Source organism: Grus americana, chromosome 13 (genome assembly GCF_028858705.1).
Source record: "Grus americana isolate bGruAme1 chromosome 13, bGruAme1.mat, whole genome shotgun sequence".
Taxonomy (NCBI): domain Eukaryota; kingdom Metazoa; phylum Chordata; class Aves; order Gruiformes; family Gruidae; genus Grus; species Grus americana.
This window is the reverse complement of record NC_072864.1, coordinates 19,650,164-19,669,403: the sequence shown is the minus strand read 5'-3', so window position 1 is coordinate 19,669,403 and position 19,240 is coordinate 19,650,164. Positions and strand designations below refer to the sequence as shown.

General features: G+C 39.5%; 1 protein-coding gene across 4 annotated transcripts in view; it reads right to left on the bottom strand.

Annotated features, from left to right (window-relative positions):
• Window positions 1-19,029, bottom strand: part of NFATC3 (nuclear factor of activated T cells 3) — a 76,346-nt gene extending 57,317 nt beyond the window's left edge. For 2 of the 4 annotated variants that reach the window (XM_054840085.1, XM_054840087.1), the window contains exons 1-2: window positions 18,693-19,029; window positions 672-1,803 (exon numbers count right to left, since the gene is read on the bottom strand). In XM_054840085.1, coding sequence (XP_054696060.1) covers window positions 672-1,803; window positions 18,693-18,792 — 1,232 coding nt within the window. In that variant the 5' untranslated portion in view covers window positions 18,793-19,029. The remainder of the gene's footprint in view (window positions 1-671; window positions 1,804-18,692) is intronic. The other 2 variants (XM_054840084.1, XM_054840086.1) reach the window with 1 other exon arrangement.
• Window positions 19,030-19,240: the final 211 nt, after the last annotated feature.

Genomic DNA, 19,240 nt, shown 5'->3' with positions numbered 1-19,240 from the left:
AAAAATCACAGAACTGCTCCATCTAAAAAGTAACAGAACGGGAAGGAGGGTGAATTTTTCCCCCAACTGAATTAGTACCCTCTTCTGAGCCTCCACAAATCACCCTGCTAGCACATAACAGGACCACAAAAGGAAAAGAGCTAGTTAACTCAGCACCACCCTTGGAACTACAGCCCTGAAATCAATTCTTTCTGGATGATTTTCAGTATGGCATGCAAATTTATTTTCTCTATTCTATCAGCTCAAAGAAGTAAAAATAAAAGCAACTAAACGCCCCACCTCTTTCACGGTCTCATAGTTTTATAAAATCATATATGTCAGGGGTTTTTAGCTATATGAAAACTTAAACTGCTCAGATTAGATGGAGCTGCAAAGCATGCACAAAATCTGCAGACAATGGATTCAGCTGGGCTCTGTGCATGTAAGCAAACAAACTTTATTTAAATAAAACTAATCCTATGTTACAGTACACCTACTGTATTTTTAAGAGAAGAAACAGAAAAGTATTTGGTGTCTCAACTTGTTTTTTCCTAATTGTATCATCTACCTGGCTACAAGAAGTTTTCTTTAAGAGGTCTTAATGCATCTCTGAAGTATAAGCACATTTACATGTATATTTAAGATGCATAGGAGGGGAAAAAATGGGAGGGATGGACTTTCTAATCACTTACCGAAATATAGGAGTATGACCAGGCTTTGGTTTGTTCCAAGTAAAGTGCGAAGGAACAGAAAGAAATTGGTCTCCTGGCAAATCTTTTTTCAAGGTGTGTTGAGATCCAGAGCAATCATCTACTGCAGTTTCGAGGGATGATGATAAGTTACCCTGTTCTTCAGGACAGATATCTATTTTTCCAGATAAAGTGGCAGTCTGATCCTCTGAGGTCTTTCTTGTTTTTAGAGGAATATCAGTCTCTGTACAACACTGAAATGGTGACAGGCCAGAATTAAGGCCTTGTACATTATGGATGGAAGTGTTTAGCCACGTGTCTTCTGTTATGCTTCCTCTGGGAGAATGGCCAGGTGATGGAGTTGGAGAATGGTGAGGAGACAGAGAACCAGCATAGCAAATCTCAGCACTGGAGTGTCGTCGTTTCCCACAAGGGGATGTAGGTCTTGATGAGGGCCTTGATGTTGGTCTAGGGCTTAGCCAATTTTCGTCTGTAATACTAGTTCTAGGAGAATGACAGGGAGACTGTCTAGGTGACAAGGCATGCCCAAATCCATAAGGCTGCTGCCAAGATTCATCACTGGGACCTCTCGGAGAACCACCAGGAGATGCCAAAGGAGAGCCAAGGGTAAATCGAGCAGCTGCTTCATTTAGCTCTGAGTCTACATCATCATAAACATGGGAAATGGATTCACAAGAAGAAGCATCTGAAAACCAGCTTCTGGAGGAAATGCTGCTGGCAGGACTTGGACTAAGGGATGATTCCCTGTATGATGGCTCTAGAGGAAGATAGAGATGGTCCCGTGAAGGCCTTTCCATATACTCATTTTCTGTGCCATTTGTGTGCAATTCATCTTCATTGGCTTCAATCCCTTGATGACAGTTAGGTGAGATAGATGTAATTTGAATACTAGGGCACTCAAAGGCTTTGGGTCCACCTAGTGGACTATATTTGGATTCTGGTATCTCACAAGTTCCTTCATAGTGCTTATGACCCTGAAGTCTTGTAGGTGGTGACAAAGGAGAGGAGTGAGACTGCAATCCATGGCGAGGAATACAAATTGGCTGATTTACAGAGGATGATGGTTGGTCTACATTAAAGATGTATATGGACGCACAGTCATCTGACTCAAGATCTGAAAACAAAATAAAAAAAAAAAGGGAACAGAGTCAGAATGCATACTTGAAAAATGCCATAAACAAAACAGTTTGTTTCCCAGGTATGGCCTGTTTTCAACATCCTGGACATCTCCCATTTCACTAGCCACACAAAATAAAGTTAATAATTTTAAAATTTCCCCAGCCATATTTACAGCTAAGTATGACTACAGCATAGTTTTCTGTCATAAATCTTGTTTTCAACCAGATTCCACAGTTTATACGCATGTTCAGTGGTTGAAAAATATAATACACACAGAAAATGGGTTTAAAATCTTGAAAGGATCTAAGCTGGAACACTCAATTCAAACCTTATCTTTCATAACTACATTCCATTAATAATTAAACATTTTTAATCATAATGCATTAAAAATTAATCTTTTTGACATGAATAGGACTATGATACTTTCTGCAAGCCCACTAGACAACACTTACAAAGCACCAGAGTATCGCATACATAACATTTGTCTCCTTTAACAGTATAAAGCATCTTATAGCAACTCAAACTTCAATGAAGATTATAAACAACTAAAAACATTCAATCAAGACACCTAACAAACAATATTATTAAAAATATTATTAAGAATCTTATTCCAAAGATCTTTTTTGGTTGTTTAGAAAACTCTCAAGTGCGCATCCCACAGAATAGCATTTTTCAATCGCAGTCTCACTAAGTTTGGGCACAAATTGTTCAGCATAAAAAAGGCATAACAAAATATTCTCAGATCTCACTAACTTATCCAAAACACAAGAAATATTCCAAATAAAAACAAGCAATTGAGAGGTGATGGAAGTCCAGTTAACAAAATCAGCAACTTTGTCTCACAGAACTGAAGCAGATTTTCTTGCCTCGCTTGAATAAACTGCCAGTATGAGACATTTGTCTGAAACAAGAGTAGAAAACACAGCTTTTTCTTATTTTGTAACCACTATACTTCCACTCTTGTTTCCTTCCTCTTGTAAAATAGAACCTTCCCTCCATAATTATAGAAAGTATGCAGGGAGACCTCAGGCAGTTCACTAGTTTATCATCTCCTAGTAGATGAAACTAAATGTACCTGGACCATCCCCACTAGACACTGAAACTTAGTCTCAAAATCTGTTATAATATTGTCTCAACCTGAAAAATTTGTTTTAATGCTGAATCACTTTAAGAGCTTTTTGAGAGCTCACTAACATTTAACATCATCATTAAGATTATAGTTTCTAGTGCTTGGCATGTGGGTTTTTATTTTTTGAAGTATTTTTTTCAGTAGTAGGGGAATATTATGCAGAAGCATAAATGTTTCTGCAAACTAATATGCTCCCGTGTCAAATGTGACAGTGAGACATCACGTTCATACAATTATTTTCCATAAATCCAGACTAGATGACATTAATTGCATCTCTGGATATTAGTGGGTTTGGTTTTTTTTTTTAAATGGTTTTTATCCTGAGTCTCAGTAGAATCTTAATACTTGTTTTAAAATAAATCTAGTCTCTCTCACAATCAGATAAAATATCCAGGTAGGAAGCCATGTATTTTAGGCATTTCCATGATGAAAATAACTAGTATGTTAATGAAATCATTCTATTATCAGTTTCACTAATAGCAATGAGCTTAAAATTAACTAAAACAGAAACAAACCAGCACCTCCTCAGAGACGACAAGGAAGCATTTTCAAATGAAGAGAAAGCATACTGTTACCAAGGAACGGACTATGCTCCTCAGACTTTAAAAAAAATAAAAAATGGCTGAAGGTTCATGGGCAGGGAGCAGAACTATTTGTAATCTATCTGTTAAAGGAGGCACAAAATTGCTTTTGAGACTAGTACTAAGCAGTTTTATAAGCACTGTGTGATTTTATATATATTACATGTGGTCATATACAACAATTATCCATATTATATAATTATATCATTAACTACTATTACGTGTGTTAAGAGCACAAAAAAAATCAGTATATGTTAATTTCTACATATGCATACACTAAAAGGACTGGGATACTCAGGAAGGACTATTTTGTAAATTATACAAATAATTAGCACAAGGTCACTATGTTGAACACTATCAAAACTGCATTTCCCTATACTTTCACAAATATTTTTTAAAATTTTAATTGGGTGTCATTCTTTTAGCTGTTTCCCATTATAAAACATGAAATCCAGACAGTAGTTAGTTACAGGTTTTCCACATCTATTGGTATATTCGTGTGCAAGATCACAGATGCCCTTGTTTCTTAACTCATTATTAGTATTATAAGCATAGGTCAAAGGAGGAAAAAGACAATCCTAATAAAAGCAATTATCCAGCTACTCAAAACTTAAAAATAAAACAGTAACAGGTATAGAAATTTTGAAATAACAACACAAAAAATATAGGAAAACAACAGTTGGAAGTCTTCAAGTCCTGTGTGTAACCATTTACTGGCATTAATGGCTGTAGGAACAGTAGCAGCATATTGTCTGTGCTAAAACTCTCACCATTGCAAAGAGCCTTATTTCTCTTACAGCAATAATCAAGAAATCTTAAAATATTTAAGACAATTTGTCCACTTTCAATATCACTGGGATTTACAAAAAGCAGATGTACATTCAAAATTAAAGTTTCATGGAGCTGAGGTGGCGAGATCAAACTAGCACAGAATTATCAACACCAGCTGGGAAGAACTGGGGAAGAGATGGAGAAGGCAGGAGAGCACTCTTCTGACTCAGGCTTCTTTGGTCCCTCTCCACAACAAACAACTTCTAATGAATTTGGCACCATGCTCTCCCATTACCCCTCCCCAGCAGCATACACGCACACATTCAAAAAAACAGGAAGCTAGAAACCTAGAGTAAGAACTATGCATCTAATGAACACCAAATCCCAAAAGCATGCTTAAGACTGTGGAAACAATATATTTTGAAGTCTAAATCACCAAAAACATTTTCAGACACAATCAATAAACAGGTAGTTTTATTGTAGTTTGCACACATGAACCCTCTCCCTTATAGTCATGTGTTAAAATAACCTGTTAGTTGCTCTTACAAAGGACAACACTAAGACCTTTACAAATCATGTCATTAATTCTACAAGACTACTTACCAATAATTCTTTTTGTACTATTAAAGACTGTAGGGAGAATCCAGATCTGGAAGAGCCCTCTAACCAATTTGAAGGAAGTACTAAACATACAAAGATGAATATAACTTGGGTGACAGAAGGGGGGGTGGGGAGAAGAAAAAAAACCCAACAGCTGATAACCCTTAAGATGGAAAGCAGTGAGAATAGCTCAAAAAAAAAAAAAAGAAAAACAAACCAAAAACCAACCCCAACAAAAATACCCAGATCTCCAACACAGGGCTTCAAGAAAGCAGAGAGTAAACAAACTCAGGGAAGTCTTACAATAGGCAAGTGCAAGACAAAAAAGAGTTATGGAAAAGCCCAAGACAAAAACAAAAAAAAAGGAGTTATGGAAATCCAGTTACTTAATAGGAAAGCTATTACATCCAAACAATCCTATTAGGGGAGGAAAGACAGTAAAGAAGTGAAATTGGCCAAGTCATGAAGCCTTCACTGACCATAAAATATAAGGAAGAAGCATTCAAGAAACAGAAGCTAGGTCAGATTCCTCAAGTAGAGCATAAAGACTACTACAAGCATATGGGGGCAAGATGCTAGATAGGATAGATATAGCAAAATACAAAGTCCAAGAGAAGCAGTGCCATTCACATCAAAAGCAAGCTATGACCCTGAAAAAGCAGGTGTGTTAAATGCTTTTTCTTTAGTAAAATCAACTGCATAAATTGCTAACAAAGTTAATAGCAATGCAGAGGAATGAAAACTGGACTAAATAAAAGGTTAAAAAGTACTGAAGAATTATGGGCCAGTAAGTTTAACTTCACTTTTTATAAGTAGTACTAATAGTTTATTTGTTCCAGTAAGCATTTAAAAGGAGACAGGGAAACAAAACAAGAAGTCAATGTTTGCTAAGAACAAAACCATGTCAAACAAATTTTGTTCTGCGATCAAAGGAGGTCTTCTGGATAGCTAGCATAGAAACTCAGCTTTGTTTAAGTTAAAAGACTTTTAACACTACCATGCATGGAGAAGCCACTGAGTCTTCACAAATTTAGTGAAGCCTTCTTCTCCACCCTGGTGAGATCAGGTTTACTACTGAGGGATCACAAAAGTTAACAGATACTCTGTAGTCACATACTGCATATAAGCTATATAAAGCTCCAGACTTCCATTGCAATCCTACATCAGGTGCCTGTGTCATCTTTTATCAATGAGAACCAGAAGGGCTGTTGTTTTGAATGTACATTTGCTACTGTCTGGAAACAGACTAGTTTACAGAAGCTCCTGTTCAGTTTTAATACAATGCTGGCTCATCCCTTACTAAGCTGCTAACTACACTTCAACATAAACTGTCTAACTGGAGACTAGAATTAAGTAATACCCAGAACAACTGCTCCCACAGCACATTTTGCTCGCTATTCGCCGTATCAGACTGCACATTCAGGACTAGTAATGCTTGTCCACCAGTTGTTCACTCCTCAACAATGTACTGGCACATGCATATGTGCAGCTATGCAGTGAGCCAGATTTCTCCACAGAAAGAAGGTCAATTACTATCAAATGTCTGAACATAAGCCCTGTGCCAAAATTATCCAAACCACTTTATTATTCTAGGTTTGTAAGCCCATAAACAAACAGGTTCAGACAATAGGAGTTGTTATAAGGTACTAAGAAAGTGCAACACGACCTAGGTCTTATAAAAATACTACTGCGAAAACAGGATCAGTAATCAAGTCCTTTAAATAGCACGAGGAAAGACTTGAGCATTGCCACAGACATCATGTGTGTTCTCAGGCAAGTCATATCATCTGTCTCCACTCCCAAATTTAAAAAGAACAACAACCTCTTCTGTTTTTCAGTTCTGTCATGACAGTTATCGTTATCTCTTTCGGAACACAATGCTATTATAAAGAATGCCACAGAAATATCTGTAAATAAGAACTAAAAGCATATGCAGCTCCATTTTTTAATTTCATTATCCCACTGATTTGCAGCAGTTCATACATTTCTTGGCATGAAAGAGGCGTCTTAAATCTTCACAAAGAACCCAAAATACCCAAAACTCATAGTTTTCCTTTTGTGCACTTAAAGACAATCGATCAATCCAAATTCTTGCTGGTACACTACCACACTAAAGCTCTGTAGTTGGATATTTAATTCCAGTTTTTCATTGCAAGCTCTAAGTTCTTCAGATGCAATTCCAAAAAGCTTAAACATCAACTTAAAAAACATAACCCAAAAAACCATAAAAAACCCACAGCAATGCATTAGTTTATAAGGAGTATGACTGACCAGTAAGCCACCAAATACGGTACTAAAAAAAGCATAAATTGTGAAAACAATTAAGGTAGCAAGGTGGAGCAGGGGGAAGACACATCCTTATAGACCAAGTTTAGCAACACACAAAACAGTAGTGCAAATTTAAGCTTTCAGAAAAGGATGATTTACAACAACTGTCATTTTATGAAGCAGTTCTCCCTCTTCAATGATTTTGTGCTCTGTTTCATGGTCATATCAGATTACTCAAAAAGGATAAAAATAAATTTTACTTCTGTCAGTCATGTATGCTAGAGGCAGCTCTGTTGTACCCATCAGAATTTCACTCCTTTTCTTGGGTTAAGCAAAAATACTGGACACGTACATGAAAAACAATCCTCTCAACAGTGGGAGCTGGTCAATGAGTCTTTTCCAAATTCTAGTGTGGATGAGAATTCATTATTCTCAGTAGAAATGCAGAGGAATAATGAAGCTGCACTAGTTTAAGCAAGAGAATAATAGAGCATATCAAATGTTTACAACTAACATTGAGTAAAATAACATACTGGCTCTCAGGGTGTAACTAACATGTTATGGTTTTTTCAGCATCAACTACCCTCCCACACACATTCACACGCAATGAGGAGGGGAAATGAGAAGAGAGGTATTTTTAACCCAGATGATTTTGGTAATCAGATTTGCAGAGCACTAACATAAACACCTGTATATATACAACTGACAGGATGGCAAGCTGTAGGACATGGGGAGAAATGAGCAACCAGGACAGGAACTGCAGATGTTTTCACTATCAAAAAAAAAATGTAACATGCAACTAAACCCTTAGGCCATAGCCTGATATGCATTTAAACTAGAATGGCTGTCTTTGTGTACATTCAGCTTCACCCTGAAGTAACGAAATTAAGTTCTAAATAGGGAAATAACAATTGTGAAATTTTATTTGACATGTAAGAAAAAGAGACTAAATAACCATGAAAGTCAAATGCATCTGCTTAAGCCGTAAGCACATTTCAGAAAATTATGTACTACTGTTCCAGCCAATGGAGGTAATCTCAGTTGAGGTTTTTTCCTTTTTTTAAAGAACATAAATTCTCATAATCTTTCATAGCAGAGTGCTTTGAGATACCTTGATAAAAAGTGATGTACAACACAAGAGTCCAGCTTGTAACTATAAGGTTCAAAAAGAATTAGTCATTCTAAGTTCAGTTACAAGAACAGAAAAGCGCAGCCGGAAGTGCTAGGCAGTGCTTATACCTGTGCCTTCTCCAGCTCTCCTGGTATTTCTAGTTGATAATGAAGCATGCCTTTAAATGAAAACTTTACAGAGCTTGTGGCTCAGTATTTAAGGATTATTCATTAATACTCATAACAGATAAAAAAAGAAAAAATATTCCCTTTTTACATTAAAAAAATCTGTAAGTTCTATGGCCTCCTCTTTGCTTCCTTTTTTTCTCTGTGGGTATGTCATTCAAAAGGGCACAGTATTTTACTGCATAATATCCTTGTAGACAAAACGGAAGCTGTTGTCCTCCAGTTTGATGAAGCCTCATTTGTCACTCAGCGCTAGATAGAAACTCAGCTTAACACGACCCAGCAGTTCAAACATATTTAAGAAATACACTATGGCCTTCGGGGAGATTCTTAAAACAACACAAAACATCTGTGCAGCAGTTTCTAACACACAGTATTAACAGCCTATTTGTCACCAGTATTCTGAAAGTGAAGTACATTATTCTATATGATCAGTTGTTAGAATTTGTGAAAGGACTGCACTGCAGCCCCAGAGCATCTGGTATGTGTAGACGTGGGAACTGAGAGAAGAATGAGCACTCCAACGCTGGTGTGTTGTGCCTGACCCACAGGAAGAAGACTGATCCTAAAGATAAGTGAGGACATTAGGCAAATACCAATTGAAAAGAATAGGGAATTATGTGCTGCAGTTGCCAACCAAAGGTTTGTCTAGATTCTTGGTATTGCAGGCCAATTTATCATCCACAACCTAACTTATCCTTTGTGGGGGCAAAACTAACAGACTCCATAAAAGGCTCTCCAGTTATTCAAAGTCCTGGTTTATGCTGTACCTATAAACTGAAATCTTCACCTAACTACCTACATGAATACCTTTACCACTGATCAACTTCTAACACCAGTGAGCTTGCTGATAACAACCTGCTGCTCTATACAGAGACACCTCCAGGTTTACAGTCTGCTCCAGTCCTGAACCGAGCACTGAGCAGAACCCAAGTTTCCAAGATCAGAATGTGCAAGTAGGGCCACAGCAAACAAGACAGGAGCATGCAAGAAAATGATTATTTTAATTTATAGGAGAGTATGGTGACATAGGCTAGGGTCATTGTGAAAACTGGAAGAAAAGGAATGCAATAAGCCAAGGCAAGAAGTTTGAGTGAGGAAAGGCTACACAGTAAGAGGATGGGAGATCAAAATGGGGGCATGCCTCTTTCTGTTTATCACAGAGAGTATGACACATAGGCTGAGAACTGGTTTTGATAGTATCTGAACAAACTAGTTTGGGAACTATTCACACCTCAGTAAAATTACACTGTACTTCTGCAGCTGTCCTACAACATGACAGAGGGCAAACCATTCCACAGCAGGCAATCCTACCACATAGCTTACTCAGTATTTCACATCATTAATATTACAACTTTTCACCAATATATTTTATATTACAGCTTTAATGTAGACTTCAGGTGCATGAAACTCAAAGGCTCTACACATCAAAGGACTGAAGTGAGCCAGAATGAGAATCTGAAACTTTCCTGTTTTCCCAGCTGCTCACATGAACGTAGAATCAGAAACACCTTGAATTCACTTTGCTAAGATTGACACAGTAAGCGTAACTGGCAGAAACAAAAATCAAACAGCCAAATGAGAAAGGAGAGGCTGAAGCTGAGCACGAATGCCATTTCTTCAGCAACTTTCTGAATGATCCTCCAAAACACAAGGGAAACCATGTTAGCATGCCTCATGACTGTGCCACATGCAAGCCCTGAAACTTCGCATCTCTTCAGAGTCCTAAGTAGCTTGCATTTATTCCAGCAGGCGTGGAGGTCTCACCACGATAATCACCCTAGCTTCCTTCCCCCAACCAAAAAAGCTAGGCAATTAGAAAGACAGTAGGATTTGCTCTGAAAAGCCTGAATTTGACAAGTTACACTAATGAAATACAGAGCGCCTGGCCTAATTTAAAGAAACTATGCAAAATACAAAATGTCGACAGATTTTCTTAGTGATTCTTTGGACTAAATCACACATTCCCTTGTAGCCTTGTCACTTAAGTACAGTTATCCCAAATGACACCGTTAAAGCCTTTTGTCATCATACAGTTACTCCATCTCCTCTTCTCCTTTGTGTTCTTGATTTAGGGAAAAACTACTAGAAAGCATCCAAGATACAAATGAGTAGCTATAAATTGTAGTAGACATTATTACAGTCCATTATGCAGCCACCAAAAGCAGTGAATCATTGTCACTAACAGTTAATAAATGCACCCTGAATGCATTATCTACTCGTCATTCTGTTTTTAGAGTACGCTTTCATGTTAGGTATGAAGATACAAAGGCTTCCTCTAAAACAACTTGAATTAGAAGGTAACAGTTTGTTCCCTGTCCCAACTACAATGAGTCACAATTCCATTCCCTCTCCAGCATAGTACAAATGCTGCTTATCACTGAATTTGTGTTTAAGTGGTCTTCCCAATTTTTCTATTTACCAAAACTATTAAAAAAAAATAATCTTGGATTAAAAAAAAAAAAAACCCAACACATTTCTCTCAGCATTTGTTCCTAAAAAGCAACACTAGCAGCCACTAAAACGTGAAGCAGTGAATGCAAAGTTATTTGCCTCCTGTAATCTTGAATAACCTCATACATGAGAAAATGGAAAGATCTGTTTGAAAGGACCTAAGAGCAAGTCCAAAGAGGAGTATTTACAAGATTTCAAAAACAACCCTTTCTACCAACCTGTTAAAAAACAAACAGAAAAATCCAACTCCATCCAGCAATTCTGCTGGATTAAAATGTATTTCTCATTTTTAGAGGTGATGACTAATCTTCAAAACACAGTCTGAGAAGCCATTTTTAAACAAACAATTGCTATTAATCTAAATATTAATATGAATAATATGATTCTACATCTCTGGGAGTAGTAAATTAGCTGTAAGTACCTGCTCATGTTTCTACTTACAAATGTCTTTTATGCATCCTTAAATGAAGTTTTTGTTTCTGCTTTAAACATGCAACACAACAAAAACCCAAACCAAACCCAGAATTCTATTTTCATTAATTTATTGCTGAAAGCTCGTGGGTTTGTAGTCAGGTCCCCAGAAAGCTGATTTTTCTCTCCTTCCTCCAGGTACATAAAAATGAGGACTGGGCCTCCCAAAGAAAACTGACAAAAGTATCTTCTCTTCTATCACACCTATCGTCCTTTGTTTGAAAAGTAACCATAAGCATTTGGTGCCACTGAGACATTTAATCAGAAGAGCCACGTAAATGATTAAGTTCAGCTGTTCAGTTAACTCATGAGATGTGCAGGCCACAACAGAGCCTGAAAGCCTGCTTATCAACCAGTTCTGCAGTTCATCAGATTTAAACTGATCTTCCCTGAAAGACTTTGAGCAGTTCCACAAATTTTTTTTGGTGTTCTATTTCACCAATATTTCAAAGAATACTCTGGATGGGTGTACTAAAGGTAGAAGAGAATGTTGGCTTGTTAATAAGCTTACTCCTGCCTTGCAATTTTACTTAGCCTTACTGATCATTTCACTCATCTTAAATTCCACTGTCATTCGAACCTCACATGGCATGCCTGGACAAATGCAAGGACTTGGATGTTGTTTTACAGGCTGGGCTTACTGCCAAATCTGCTCCATGTACTTCCCTGGCCCACTAGGGCAGCTTTAGGCAACAACTCCCGTATTTATGTTATTGCTGTGAACAGCCAAACTCCTGCTTACTATTGACCCAGGCCCAATTTACTCTCATTTCTCACTCATTCACAGCAACGGTACTTACTTGGCTACTCTTCAGGTGGGATAGGATAAACTGCTTGCAGTTGTACAACACAAACAAAAGGAGAAAGACCATCATGCTTTAAGCAGAGGGCTACTTTTTACTTTGATGAAAGAAAGAGCTCATTTCTAATTTTCAGAAATACGTAAGATAAAAGCATTGGCACAAATGCTTTTGTACCCTACCCATCTCCCACATCCCAACTCACAGGATTTGTTTTCATTTGCACTGTACCCATAATTCAGATGGAAGGGAAGGAAACACACAAAATAAGTGACATTTTGTCAAACTATGGATCTTTTTCAAATCCCTGCACTACATAGTGACTCACAACATAGCGATTCTCAATGCACTATGTAGTGATCCAAGAACCATATGCCAAACCATAGAAGTTATGAAATTAGATCAGGTGCAACTACAACTGCCTTGCAACAGCACACAAGAGAGTTTGTTATTTTTCCAGATGGTCTCGTCCTGGTCAAGCTTTATCCAAATAGGCAAGACTTCATTTAGCCAGCATACTGTGAAAAACCACAACATACTCAAACACATCAGCTTCCCAAGATTATCATCTTAATCTGTTACTCTTAATGGCCAGGCAACTCTGACTCCATTGATAACAGATTTGACTTTAATACACATTTTCCTTTGGTTCTTCCTCAGTGTCTCTCTAAGTTATCTTAAAGTCACAAGGTTCTTGTCACAGACCCTCTATTTTTGGTCAGATGCAGCTGTTTGGTTTTCCCTCCTCCCCTCCATCAGCAGATTATATAACCACAGCCTATGACTGATTTGCATTGTGTCCCTGCATGTCAATCTTCTACGTGCACAGACACCAGCATCTACTAGCTTGTAAAATAAAGTGACAGTAATTAAATTTCCCTCAAGTGGTGGTTCCTGTCACGATACATTTAATGCTCAATATCTAATACAAACAAACAACATTTCCATTAAAAACTATCATTTATGTCTAGGGGAGAAAAGAAACTGACTCAAGCAATTCGTCCATTTATTCCTTTCTTAAAAGTCGCACCAGTCGATCCTAGTCTTAATCCATGTGAGCACTATTTTGTATAGCAAATGTTTACAGACCAGCACAGACAGCTGTATTTCTATGGATGGCTCAAATTATACATATTAACCACAAAGTTACCATCTTGTGCAAAGACTTTCTCTCCTACCCATTTATATAGGCAACCAAACCTAAGCAGAATAAAGAGACTTTAAAAAGGAATAAAACTTCAGGTCAACCATACAGGTGTTAAAAAAACTTCAGAAGATCATGCCTCATGAGTTTCTCTTCTAAAGCTAAGGAAAGAAAACTTTGTAGCAGTTCTGGATCAGAAGCATGTGATCACAAAAATGAATTTCACCAAGAGCAACCCTCAGACAGCTCACATCTCAAGTTCACAATTATTACCAGCATCCAGCCCTTAATTTTCTACTCACTCTAATTATGAGACTACTCTCTTTCCTACCACAACTTGACTTTCTTAGTATCACTTACTTTATTCACCATCTTAGCAAAAAGAACAAAAAGTTCAAGCACACTGCAAACTTCTGTAAGCAGCTTCAGCTGTTTTCTACTCTCTACCAACAATCCCTGACCTGTCATGAATACACATTTAAGAAGTGAAGAACGCTTTGCATATTAACGATCAAGGCAAAGCCATAAAGATGAGTATTGTGGTGGTGTTTCAGTACAAATCATTGGGTTTAAGACTTTGACTACGTATCTAAATTAAATGACACATACATAGAGCCAGGTTTTGCTACAGAGAACTCTGCCTAGCTACTGAGGAAAAATTTGATGCCTGTCACTGCTTCAGAGCACTTAACACAAGGGCAGGAGGTAACTGCTGAGCATCCCAAGCAGCTCCCAGATGCTCATAGAGAAAGAAGGTCAGACACGGAAACTTTCCAAAGAAAAGACCAGGTATTACTTTGACTGTCACAAGGGCAAAATGTGTATTTCAATCTTGATATTCAGTAACAGCTTCAAACCAAAAAGCTAGAGGAAAAAAAAACCTCAAAGAACAAGTGTACAGAAGTTTCCAAATAAACTAACAATCCAAATCCAGATATACTGTCCTTCTCCAGAGGGAGGCTCCAGCTCACAAAGATGTTTTGAATTGTCACTAAATTCATCACAGAACTGGGATATTTTTCATACTTTTCATACCATGCTTTTCAGGAGGAAACTAAGAGAGCTTGTGCGATTCATCTGTAACAAGATTACTAAATAGTATTACTTCACCAAATATTAAGTCACAGGAAATATGGAGAACCTCTTTTCAGCTTGTTTCATAGTTTCCAAGAAAATAAAACAGATATTGTGGACCAAAGTCCAAGAAGGGTACTTTTGTCAGTACTTTTAAAGCACTCATATTTTGGGAAAACAAATAAACAAAACCAACCAAGGATGATTACTTATATTGAAAGGTAATATGAATCTCTCCTCCTCTACTTCATAACCCAAGAACAAGAGGTGAGTCTTAGGGTGAAATTGCACACATTACACTGTTTTACTGGGTAACAAAACCTTGGCCCATCTTTCGCTCTTCAAAGACTTCATCAGAAATAACAGGAACATTTTAGACAGGATTCTAAACGGCAGTATCAATAACTCCCCTATCAGAATTTCCGAAGTAATTGAATAATTAATTTTCTGGATATTGAACAGTTTGCAACTTCTAATTTTAAGTCAGTCCCCATTTCAAATACCAACAAGAAATAATTTTGGATGTTACAGAACCTTACAAGATCCTGAATTCCCAGCTTAGCACTACATACCCCAAGCTCTTTAAAAACCCATACCTTGCAAAAACTTATTCTTTAAAATAGAAGATGAGACTTTAAAATAAAAATTCAGCTAAAGAAACAAATCACAGCAACTTGTATTTGCTCCTCTCTTGCACAGTTTGGTATTTCAATAGTATACCGCATCCTCAGCTGAGTTTTTAACAGTAGCGTGAAGACCTCAATGCAGTTTATTTGCTTAATAAATTCTACGCAAACTTCCCCAAATTATACTGAACAGTATTGCAACACTTGGGGGTGGTGGGGGGGTGGTGGTGTATGAAGGGGATGGGGGCATCATTAGAAAAGTACTCAAGTTAAATTCAATTATTCAAGTGTCACATATTACATCCCAAAAATCTCTTCATTAAAAAGACCTAACATAGTGACACCTCAAATGCATTAATTGACAAAGTTAGTTACATGACAATCTATTTTTACTAGACTGTACAGGACCTGTACAGTAATTTACATGCCTACTTAAGCATTTCAAATGCAACTGATATAAGGTGGCAAGACGCAATCAGATGCTACTGCAACTAACCAGTTTTGCAAGGAAGAGTATACCAAAGAGATTTGGTTCACTTCAGCATGCTCTATAGCATTACCTTTGGGCACTGGAGGCCTGAATTATTGTGTCAGAAAAAGATGAAGCTCATTGGTACTTAGAATCGTATCACCTGTTTTGAGTGCTGAACACTACAAAATCAAAGTGATAATTTCTTTCTTCTTTGGGACAAGGACACTAAACTATCAGAGAAAAAGAGAACAAGATTTTGCAGAAGGTGCTTGGTACCTAACTTCCACTTACAAGTATCCGAAGAGCTTTTGACCATCTCTTATTTAGCAGCCACCTGAGCAAATTTTTACTTCAGTTCACAAGCTATGTGAAACAGGCCACCCCTTTGATTTCAAGTGAAGTACGCTGCAAAGATTGCAGTATTAGACCACAGACTTTCAAGCATCTTTAAACCATCTTTCATGCATTCACTTCTGCAGCAGGAATTACAATTTTCAGATCAAGCACACAAGCACTACTGCAGAACGTTAGTCTCAATTCCTGCCACTTAACACACAACTAAGTATGCTAGTTCTACTATTCTGCAAACCACTGAAGTTATTCTGTATAATAACTCAGAATCCCGGTTGGTTTGATTTCTCTTATTGTCCTTTTAATGTCATAATAAGGGTAATCTACTGCCCAGGACTAACATTTTCTTAGTAGTTCAGAAATCAAAAGTCTATTAAATGAAATTAAATAATAACTCACAATTTCTTGCTTTTGATTAAAAATACAGTTTAAAATACTGTATATATTTATTTATGTACCTATACAAAATAATAAACTCCTCACATCACTGCAGCAGTCTCAGATTAAAGGAAAGCATTAACATAGATTTCTGTGTTACACAAGAACTTAGTACTAGACACTTCTTTCACAAGTACGCCAATCCCAAACTTCTAGAGAGATACAGCATGAAGTGTGAGAACATGTTTTCAAGTGTTCTCCATAAACATGGAAGACTTAGTAATTTTATTTAATTCAAATTAAGCAACTTTCCCTGTGATCTACATGTTTTATTATTAGCATACATAAGAAAAAAAAAATACCCTTACACTTACTTTGCTGCACAACAGACAAAATCATTGAAGCAAGTGATAGGGGATTATGAAATATATGCTTTAGGGAGATCTAAGAACTTTTGTCATCTAACTAATATACTTTGAAGAAGGGGATGGGAAAAATATAAGATTTCCAATATGGGTCCTCTCTTATATGAAATCTAGTTCTTCATATGTAAAATACATGGGCAAAATTAAGGGCTAAACTCTGGCAATTCTTTTAATAGAATACTTAAAGGCAGATACCCAGTCTAACACTTTCCCTTGAAGGCCACATCTGTGCACAGCAGGCGAGGTCATCTCCAGTATTCCACAAAACAGTGAAATTACTGAGTTACGGACGCAGATGCAGGATTTCTTACCGAAAGCTACAGCAAACAAAACAGTTCACGGTCTGAATATCACATTTTCAAATCTGCCTTAAAAATAGTTTTAACTTATCAAGCATGGAAAATTCTCTATATTCAAAGTAATAGCTGAACTGCTTGTTAAGGAATGCTACCAAAATACAAGTATTATAAAAGTGAATTGAATACCACTAGTATTTTCTGTTTTCTGAGCAACTTGTTTTCTCATTCTCACCTAACATTGATGGAGGAGCATAGTTTAGCTTACTAGTTTCATATGAAAAGAATAGAAATAGGGCCGTCATAATTATTTTTGTTGTAATTTGATAACATTCCCCATTGTTTTCACATGGTACCATAATGCATTTATTTGGCTAGCAGAATTCAGGCCCTCTTCCCAAAAGCACCATCTGCTACTACACTAAATTGGAAAATAAGCAAAGAAAATCTCCCCTTATCTGAAAGAATCTGTAAACTAAATCTGAGCATCAAGAAAGTTAGAGATTGTGTAAGAAATTATTATATACAGATATATATGGATTATATACAGACTGTATCAGGTTTTTTTCTAATCAACTTATGCAGGCAACCGAGTCAGAGAACAAAACAACATGGCTGCATCATTTAGCCTAGATACAATCATGTTTCAGAGCTATCTTATCATCTAACTAGTTAGACTTAAGACAGCGCACTACCAATTAATACTTATTTCAAGTAGGTCAGAAAAAAAGCATGCAGCCATCGAACTCTGGTACAGCTACACACTGGCTCTTATTGATTCCGCACATCATAATTTGCGGGGAATTTTAAAGAAATGTAAGGGTTTTTTAAAACGGGATTTTCAGGCTCCAATACCACAAAACAGAATAAAAAGGAAGCACTCCGAAATGTGTCTATGTATTCGTACATACAGACCCAAACTGCCATCACATCTCAACACGCAGTGTTTTGCCCATCCACACGTATATACGTGCACGTACACAAAGTTTATAAAAATACAGCGGAGTAACTCTGATGCTCTATATACGGGGAACAGTTAGATTGAAACTTTGCATCGCAAGAGCCCCAAACAAGTCCCCAGTCCAGCCCCATTACTACTTTGTTGCTCGCTGCCCCCTGCGAATTTAACGGCACGCAGTACCTCACGGGACCCCCCGCTGATCGCTCTCCCCAAGCCCTGCGACGCGACCCAAGCTCGGCGCCGGCGACCAAGGGGATCGCAAGCAGGTCCCCTCGCGGCTACCTGCGCCAGAGGCGGCGACGGGACGCGGAGCCGCCCCCGGTCCGGGGACTGGGGGTACACAGGCCCACCAGATCCAAACAGCCCCCCGCCTCCGCGAGAGCCGGGGCCTTCCCCCCTCCCGAAGCCACCGCGCCCTGGGGGAGGTTCCTCCCGCCCGACGCGAGTTCATGGATTTCTTTTCCCAAAGAAAGTTGTAACGGCGGCGAAAGGCCCGGAGAGCCCCGGCCCGGCCCAGACGGCGTCACTGCCCCCCTCAATCCCCGGGGCGCCTCCGCAGCCCCCACATCCCCCGAGCGAGGGGAGCGGCGCCGTGAAGTGGCCGCAGCCTGAGGGAGGAGGGACGGCGCCGCTCCCCCCGCCCCGGTCTCCCGCCTCCCGCAGCGGCGGGGCAGGCGGCAGCCCCCCCTTGCCTTACTCGGACGAAAACAGGAAGCCGATTCCTCCCCCCCCCCCCACCGGCGCGGCGGGAGGGGAGAGGCCACGACCCGGCTGCGGAGGAGCGCACCTGCAGGCCCCAGCGGCGGCCCGGGGCCGGGCTGCCCGTCCTCCCCGAAGATCAGCCTGAAGTCGAACTCGTCGGTGGCGCCGCAGTTTGCCGTAGTCATGGGTTTGGCCGGCGAGGCGAAGCGAGACCCCGTCGCCCTGCCGGGCCGCGCCGGACTTCTGCCGGGCTACGCTCCCCGCCGCCACCCCTCAGGGCCGCCTCATAACACCGGATGGCGCCGCGGCCGTGAGGGGAGGGGGCACGCGGGGGAGGGTGGGGGGCGCGCGGGGAGGCGGCGGCGCGAGCGGCAGCTGCGGCCCCAGCGCGAGCTCCCGTGCTCGAGCGCCTTCTGTCACTCGGGGAGGGGGGGGGGAGGGCGCCTACTACGGGCCGCGGCTGGCCCCACCCCCACACCGCCCCTCCCCGGCCCCGCGCGCCCGCCGGCCCCGCCCCCGCGCCGTGCCCCCGGGCAGCCCTCCCCCCTCCCGCCCCGCCGGGCCGCCCCGCCCCTCCCCGGCGTTTCCCACAGTTGGTCTCTCTCTCACGCGGTGACGTCGGCGACACCGACG